The following is a 9,533-nucleotide window of genomic DNA, read 5'->3' as shown; positions in this document are numbered from 1 at the left end:
TGCCTAAAGGTGAGATGGTCTTTTGGGGTTCCTGATTCGTGAAAGAGTCTGCAAAATGTTCTACAGGACACAACAAAAAGTGAATAAACTGTCTTTTGAATTTCCTGCTTCATGGAAATGTCTGCTGGACACTATGGGCCTGAAGGCCAAAGATGGATGCCCCAACAGTACAGAGGAACTTTGGGTGACTGTCCAGGCAGCGAGTTGTCTCTGTCATTTCTAGAGTTTAAAAGTTACATATTTCTTGTTTACTTAGGTAGTATTATATCCTTCTAGAGTCTTTGATGGAGTTTAAAAATAAATAGTTATAGCTTTCCTTAGTTATGATAAAAGATAAAATAGATCTAAATATTGTAACTATAATTCTTGTTTGATAACTGTTTTGTTACATTTAATTTTACTATGTTAATGTTAAAGCCTTTCTTTTTTGTTTAAACAGAAAAAGGGGAAATGATGGAGGAGTGTCTATGTGTTACTTTCAATATTAATAAAGAAACTGCCTTGGCCCTTTAAGAGACAGAAAATTAGGTAGGCGGAGTAGACAGAACAGAATTGTGGGAGAAAGGAGACAGAGTTGGGGAGACACTTCAGGGTAGTTGCCATAGTGAGTTGCCATGCCTCTCCTCTCCGAGATGGACGCAGGTTAAGATCTCTCCTGGTAAGCCACCTCTTGTGGTGCTATATAGATTACTAAATATGGGTTAGTCAAAATGTGAGAGTTAGCCAATAAGAGGCTAAAACTAATGGGCCAGGCGGTATTTAAAAAAATACAGTTTCCGTGAAATTATTTCGGCTATAAAGCTAGTTGGGTGGTGGGACACAGCCTTGCTGCTCCTTCTATATCTTCATTAACTAATGAAAGTAACACATAGACAGATGACCCACCAACATCACAATTCCATGAGAATCAATGCACTCTTCTGGCCTCTGAAGGCACTACACACAGAAATGTGTAAACACACACACACACACACAATAAAACTAGCACTATTCCACTCCTACTACCATTATCACTACTGCTACTACTAATTATTAAAGAACTACACAATTTAATTATAGAATTTATTTTTGATCACACCCAGTCATTCACAGTACAAATACATGATTTAAAAGTTTTAAGAATTTATTGCCATTGGAACAGTTCTGGTGGGAAACCAATCATTTTCTCCTGGAATACTTTATCAAAGGCTTCAGCTTGGGCTACAGTAAAATGATTCTTCCAGTCTCCAGTCGTGCCTGGAAAATATGAAGCAGACACAAAGATGGGTTAATGATGATCTTAACACTATCACTCCTTAACTTAAAATGATTAACATATCTCTCAATCCTCCCTTCACATACTTAACAGGGAACAAACAGTATATAAAGTGAAACTACCAGTGACTCCCTAGATCATCCTTCTTATGCCTTGCAATAATATGCAAACAGACTTCTACCTCTGTGGAAATATTGACCTACCTTATTCTTTCCCATCCTGTCAACTACAAAATCTAATAGCATCAACACTAGCTAAATCTCTAGATGGCCAGATTATTTCTGCTCCCCACTATATCTGATTGCACCAAACTGTTTATCCCAACAGAGTTTCTTATCTTAATTATTCGAGCTGATTTCAGTTGTTCTTTCTACATTTTAGTGTTTACTTATAGAAGTTCTGAAAAGCATGCAAGCAACTTTTAAAACATCTTTTAAAATTAATTTTAATTATGTGTATAGGTACACATGAAAGCAGGTGCCTTCAGAAGTTAGAGGCAGTGTATCTCTTGGAGCTGAAGATACACACAGTTGTGAACTACATGACAGTAAAGATGCAGGAAACCCAGAAAAAGTCAGCAGTGAATGTCCCAGGACTCCTGTTTTCAATCGGTATGGTGTTTGGTAATTTATGAACATCTACATTATTTTATACTCTGTCCTTTCTACAATACTTTGGTTTTGATAACTGCATCATAATATTTCTCTAGTTGTAATGTTAAATTGTCCAACCATTCATACTGCATAGTGTGTACTTTCACACTGGAGTACTCATATTTTCCATATTCTTTTCCATTGTTTTTTTGTTTTCTTATTAATGCCACTGTAATTATCTCTTCCTTTCTTCCAAGCAGAACTCTGAATCCCCTACTATGGCTGTATTTTATTTTATAGTTGGGATGCTTTGGCATGCTCTACTCATTTCTATTTTGCATATATACAAATAATCTAATATATTTAAAATGTAAAATAATTCTTAAATTGTAAAAGTTTTCATTTAATCCAGCACATCAGACAAAGGGAACATACTCAACATGGGTTTGTTGAAAGCATTCCTGAATTAGTGAAGAAGGTATTGGCATTGTTCCATTTTGCTAATATAGAAAAATTAGTCCCTGAGATTTTGCCCAGCATGATATTGATGAATTCAAGTGAAGCAAAAAAGATTAGCCTTAGAGGTCAGCCTTTTCCTTATCATATTACATTTTTTATTAAATATTTGTTAGTTAATTATGTATATATCATTCTGCATGCATGTATCTGTGCAAACCAGAAGAGGTCACCAGACCTTACTACCCATGGTTGCAAGGAATTGAACTCAGGACCTCTGGAAGAACAATAATTGTTCTTAACCTCTGAGTCATATCTCCAGATCATTATGTTATTTTCTGGAAGAATCAAGTAAGTTAATTTTAAACCTCTAGTAGTATTTATTAAAGAATATATGAAGAATTCATAATTAAATGGTAATTATTGATTTACCATATTCAAACAATATACCACTATTTTATATGAATATAACACTGCCATCTGTTATGGTGGGAGCTTATAAGTATCCTTTTCTACTCTCAGCTTCATTGTTATCATCACTTTTAGAAAAAGTTATTTTATTGTTTCCCACAGCACACCTGGCTTTTAATAAATCAGAATAGATGCTGACATAACAGAACTTCAGTAAATTCAATATGAATGAGTCAAGTTAAGAAAAGCATGTCTTTGAAGGTATACACATGATGTTCTAAGTTAAAATATGTCAATATCTCATGCACCTTACAAGTAAATACTTCTTTTTCTAATAATCTCTTCAAGCTCTGGTGTATCAGGGGACAAGATTACCCTACTGTATGATGGCTTAACTCTTGTTGGTAAGAAAATTCTTAATAGTTCTGGTAGCTGTAGGTCTCACAAAAATATTTTTGTTCAGACTGTCCCCTGGCCTTTCTTATAGCCTGTAGATAGTGGGCTTCTCCCTAGGTCTTTTTCTGTCTCTGTCTAAGATTAATGTCTTAGACATTCATACACAAACACACACATATACACAAATACAATCACACACACATATATGTGTATGTAAATAAATATAAATATATCTTCCGGAGACATATGATACATGAGCCATACTATATTTTGAAAGAGAATAAGCTAAAATCCTATTTTAGTCTCATCCTCCACCACTCTATGATGGAGGAAGCTTGAAGGTTAACGCTGAAGCATCTAAATTATTGGTAGAAGAAAATGAAATCCATTATTCTCTGCTTCTTGCTTCTATGCCCAAGTTCTTTACTCATCTCCAGAGACCTGATATCTGACTCATTCCTTCTTCAACAGAGTCCAATTTCATCTATTATTTGCTAGTAAGGTATAGGTGAGATTCCAGGTGTTACTCACTCTGGCAAAGTACTCTAAATTTGACAGCAATGAAACCATGCCCACAATCTCTTCCCATCATAGAGAGGTAGCACAGACATAGAGAAGATGGATATTAGTATTCCAGGAGAGACATTTCAGAACCAACTGAGTAGTCCTGAGTGTGAAACAATTCAAAGTTGGAAAATACCATCATATTGTAGCAGTGGTGAATAATTTGCATTGTCTTTATGGGGCCTAGAGTCAGCCTGCTATAAGTCAGCAATCTTGACATATTCAACATTTTTTTCAAAACATTTTGAAGGAAGTGATTTCAGTGTCTATTATCTCAAATATATCTTTGGTCCCATGAATTGACATATTCTTTAGAGTTGAGTTCTAAGATACAGGGAGCCTTACAGAGCCTCATTGCAACATGTCAACACTTTGTTTCATATTGAGGGTACTGGACATATGCAATGCCAAGATACTCTCCCAGAACAAGTTAATTCTTTTCCAGAGTTCCTGAAACCCTCATCATCAACATGGAAAGATTCCATTGTAAGGTCTGTATGAAACTATGTTGTAATGAGCAATGACTTTTGAAACAATTCCAACTTTCTTATAGTCTCATTGAAACAACAAGCTCTCCACATATCCTGACATATTCTGAAGCTAGATATATTTTTCTTCACCTTTCCTCATGAGATGCAATCCATGAGTAACCACATCTTCTGAGACGAGGCTAAAATTGGACATTTTATTTTCTTTCATGACTTGGAAGGAACTGTACTTGAGGACCAGGTCCAGCTCATCTTTATCTAATTTCTTTCCTAGGAAGTCACAGATCTTCTCTATAGTTCCTCTTGTGTCCTAAAATAGAAGAAACAAAAAAGATGCTAATTAACAGAGAGATCTGAGAGAAGAGATGCAGAGAAGTTAACTGTGGATGGATACTGAAAATGGGGCATGGAGAAAGAAATGACTCCATGAAACAAAAAAAAAAAGCATTGAAAGATTTGAGGAAAGAAACAGGACATTTACAGATGGCAGAAGTCAGAACACAACATTTTATAATGAATTGGGCTAGCAATGTGTGTGATGTCTGGATCTAAAATACAGAGACTGATTTATTTTAGGGAGGAGAGGATACTAGAGACAGGATCTCACATACCAAGACTGTTCTTAAACTTACTTTGTAGTAGATGAAGACCTGGAACATGTGATCCTCCAGTTTCCAATTCTGCAAAGTTGTGTTTATAGATGTATGCCAACACACCCACTAAATGCACTGGGATATTTTTTTTAGACAGGGTCTCACTATGCAGCCTTGTTTGGTGGGATGGAACTTGATACGGAGACTGGACTGATCTCAAGCTCAAATAGGTAAGGGATCCACCACCTGAATTATCCTCCTAAGTGCTAAAGGTGTGCACCACCATACCCCACATGCCTGAGCATTTAAAGAGACTTAAAGAGATATTTTCAGACAGTGATAAATGGGAATGAAGGCAGTGTGCACAAAGATTTTAAGAGAAGTTAATGTTTAAATCATGTAATACTGTTTCCTATGGGTAACTGAGAATAATATAGTTTTGTAGCACTTTCATAAGAATGATGTCAATATTCATTACTTGGGTGTATTTCAGGGAGTTTTTTTTTTTTTTTGGTTTTTCGAGACAGGGTTTCCCTGTAGTTTCTAGAGCCTGTCCTGGAACTAGCTCTTGTAGACCAGGCTGGCCTCGAACTCAGAGATCTGCCTGCCTCTGCCTCCCAAATGCTGGGATTAAAGGCGTGCGCCACCACTGCCTGGCTTCAGGGAGTTTTTATTCTGTTTTGAGTTAGGTTATCACGCTATAACTCAGATATCCATCACATTCATAATCTTCTTGCTTCAGATACCCATATGCTAGAATCACAAATCTGCACTGTCCCAATTGTTAATCAAAGAAGACAGTCATAAGAAGGCAGAACCATGGAATAGTTAATATTTTGCTTTGAATTTAGCCCTTTTTCATGGAACTCTAAAGGTATTATTGGTGCCAAACTTTTATTACATATTTTTCACAGATTCATAATATTTCATGGGAAGGTCAATAATAAGGGCAATAACAGAAAATAATATGTTGAAGTTTTTGAACAGGAGACTTATGGAAAACTTCACTACCATGCAGCAGATGCAGCTGGATAATAATAAATTTAATTAATTAATTAATTAAATTTATTTAAAATAAATAATAAATGAGAAAGTAAAAGATTTTTAAAAGGCAAGGAGTCTTTGGTGTTGCTACATAATAGAAAATTTCTGTTCCTGAAAGAAAACATTAAGGAACTAAGTTCTTTTTGAATGATCAAATTTTCCTGTTTTTGTTTCTCCTTTATATATTTCATTCAAAATTGCTTTTTCTGACTTTTGTCAGGGATGCAGGTAGGCTGGCTGCAGATTTTACAATGCCTTGTGCCCTTCTGGATCCAATCCCCCAGGCTCATCCCCACTTTTGCTACAGAAAAATCTGTGGCTGCTTCTCCTATCTAGAGTTGATCTCACAGATGTTCTTCTAACTTCACTGCTCCATCTCAAAGTACTATCCCAACACACAAATCCAGAAGGCCTGTCTTGGGAATGCACAAATGACTCTGGCTAGGGAAGAGTTAAATTAATTGCAGATCATCACATATCCCTCATTACTTTGAGACCAATGTCCCAATGTTACCCCCAACTATGCATCGGAATATCTACATTATCCACTCACATCTCTAGTAGATCTCATAGACCACTCCTAACATCCCAATCCCAACTCATTTTATTGTTCCTCACTTCACCTCCACCAAGCATTCCCTGGGTCCTCCCAGGACAAGATGGTCAGGGAAGCAGTTTGGCTAAATGCAGATCTTCACCTCCACATTTGTTACTAAGTCCAGTCTCCTAGTCTCATCCCCAGCTCTGTGTAGAATACCTGGTTCAGCATCCCTCCCACAAATGCTACTGTTGCAAGTGGATAAAACAGATCTGAAACTCCAAAGTTCCTTCTCCCTACTCATTGCTTTGTCTGAGCCCTAAAATTCAGAAGACACTCTTCAAGAACCCATATGCCACTCTAACAGGAAAGCAAGTGGAATAACTGCAGATCTTCCTTACTCCTGCCATTCTTCCAATTCCAAACCTCAGTCTCATTCACAGATTTTTATCAAAATTTCTGCTGTGAATTATCCTCAGTGGCCTCATTCCCAGGTGACTGAGTAGATTCTGTGGAAAACTGCTTGCTTCCCTCTTGTGGACTTACTTCTGTCCCTCTTAGCCCATTCCCAATTATATGTGTCAGCTTCCTGTATACAGAAACACATTTTACCTGGAATATCCAGTGGCAACACATAGCCACCACACTGTCTAAGTATCAAACAGGTCAAAAGAATAATGAAGAAGCACCAATGCAACACAGACAGGACCAGATCTCAGCACTTAGAATTACAATTTCCCTAATTTCAGAAGCGTAGATTACAGCCTAAAAATATAATCAATATCACCCTGGAGAGTATGTCTTCACTGGAGGCCAGCAACACTACTCCAGCAGTCCCTGATGATTTCAATATAGCTATAGAGCAAGAAAAGGACCTTAAAACAAGAAATGAATAAATTCCATAAAGAAATCTTTCAAAACACAAATATTGGAAAGAAATGAATAAAACTATTCAAGACCTGAAGGTGGAAATAGAATTATTCAAGAAAACTGAAGGTGAAGGAAATCTGAAAAAGAAAAAATTAGGAACTTCAACAGGACCTTGAGAGGTGAGCTTCATGAACAGAATATGTGAGATGGATTTGAGACTCTTATGCATTGAAGACAACATAGATGAAGAAATGGATACATTTGTCAAAGAAAATGCTAAACCTAAAAGCTCCTGTCACAAAATAATCAGGATACCTGAGATACTATGAAAAAATCAAGTTTAATAATAGGAAGAGAGGAAGAAAAAGAATAAAAAACAAGGTTTATGGTACAGAAAATATTTTCAATAAACTCAGAAGAAAGCTTCTGCAATATAAAGGGGATTTCTATCAAAGTAAATGAATTGTACAGAACACCAAATAGATTGAATTGGGAAATAAAGTACTCTAGAATATGATAAAAAATCTAAACACAGAATACAAATTATGAATGGATAAATGAGTAAGGGCTGGAATGGGAGGAACAAGTGAGGAGTGGAAAACAGAGAGGCTTGATGGAGTAAATGTGGAGAGAGACAGCTAAAATTAAGGGATATTTGAGGGAACAGATGCAACTTATTAGAGTAGGAACTCTATTATCCATCTATCATCTATCTATCATCTATCTATCTATTATCTATCTATCTATCTATCAATCTATCTATCATCTATCTATCTATCTACCTACCTATCTATCTATCTATCTATCTATCTATCATCTATCTACCTACCTATCTATCTATCTATCTATCTATCTATCTATCTATCTATCTATCTATCTATCATCTATCTATCTATCTATCTATCTATCATCTATCTATCTATCTATCAATCATCTATCTATCTATCTATCTATCTATCTATCTATCTATCATCTATCTATCTATCTATCTATCTATCTATCTATCTATCTATCTATCTATCTATCTATCATCTATCTATCTATCTATCTATCATCTATCTATCTATCTATCAATCATCTATCTATCTATCTATCTATCTATCTATCTATCATCTATCTATCATCTATCTATCTATCTATCTATCTATCTATCTATCTATCTATCATTTATCCATCTATCTATCTAAAGGCAATCTAAATAATATAACCTAACAATGGGGGAATATAGTATCCCAAATGGCCATGTCTTGTCACCAAAGAAGCTTCTAGTACTGAGATAGGGTTACATATAATTGAGTAGTTGGACAAAGAGATCTCATGGGATAACCCCTAAGCAAGGGTGCATTCCACAAACTGAGAATAAGTCCCTATTGTTCAAGACAACACCATCCTAACTCATTGAATATTGAGATGCTGAGCTGGAGACTATGCAGTGAGTTTCCACCCCTACTTTACAACATCTTTGTTACAGGAAGGTACTCTGCACATTATCCAAAGAGAAATGTACATATGAAGCCAGTCACAAATCCTTTGATCTAAGCTGGGTGGTGGTGGTGCACGCCTTTAATCCCAGCACTCAGGAGGCAGAGGCAGATGGATCTCTGTGAGTTTGAGGCCAGCCTGGTCTACAAGAGCTAGTTCCAGGACAGGCTCCAAAGCTACAGAGAAACTCTGTCTCGAAAAACAAAAAAAAAAAAAATCCTTTGATCTACAATGATGTCCTACCTGCAAGATATGTTAGGGCACAAAACTGATGCGAGTAACCAACAAATAACTTGTCTTATGTAAGGCCCAGTTCCTGAGCTGGAACCCTTACCTCATGCTGCTTTGGTGACCAGAGAATAGATAGCTGGGGGACCAAGGGTAAAACAAACTAATACTGGTTTAATAGCATTAGTGACAAAACGACTTCTAATGATATTCTGCCATGCTCAAATTAGTGCCTTGTTCAGACAGTATCAGAGTAGCTGCCTCCTGAAACAGTTGAGAATAAATATAGAGATCGACAAACAGATAATGCACAGAGTGAGATATTTTTGAACAATCATCCCTACATGAGATATCTCCACCAAATACCTCCCTTGGCACTCAAAGAATGCTGAAGAAGAAGAGGAAGGGGAAGGAGGAGGAGGAGGAGGAGGAGGAGGAGGAGGAGGAAGATGAGGACAAGCAGGAGAAGAAAAAGAAGAAGAAGAACAAATAGTGTAAAAAATAATTGAAGAGGGAGGACACCAAGAAAACAAGGATCTCCACATCAACATGAGAAAAGCTCATATGAACACATGATTGGAGAAGCATGAATATTGCCATACTAGTCTGCACCAA

General features: G+C 36.5%; 1 protein-coding gene across 3 annotated transcripts in view; it reads right to left on the bottom strand.

Moving 5' to 3' along the window:
- Window positions 1–1,048: 1,048 nt before the first annotated feature.
- Window positions 1,049–9,533, bottom strand: part of LOC119820497 (probable alcohol sulfotransferase) — a 31,316-nt gene continuing 22,831 nt past the window's right edge. For all 3 annotated transcript variants that reach the window (XM_038338884.1, XM_038338885.1, XM_038338886.1), the window contains 2 exons: window positions 4,296–4,473; window positions 1,049–1,236 (listed from right to left, as the gene is read on the bottom strand). In XM_038338884.1, coding sequence (XP_038194812.1) covers window positions 1,124–1,236; window positions 4,296–4,473 — 291 coding nt within the window. In that variant the 3' untranslated portion in view covers window positions 1,049–1,123. The remainder of the gene's footprint in view (window positions 1,237–4,295; window positions 4,474–9,533) is intronic.

This window comes from Arvicola amphibius, chromosome 8, assembly GCF_903992535.2.
Source record: "Arvicola amphibius chromosome 8, mArvAmp1.2, whole genome shotgun sequence".
NCBI lineage: Eukaryota > Metazoa > Chordata > Mammalia > Rodentia > Cricetidae > Arvicola > Arvicola amphibius.
The sequence above is the reverse complement of the archived record's forward strand: the minus strand, read 5'-3'. Positions and strand labels throughout refer to the sequence as shown.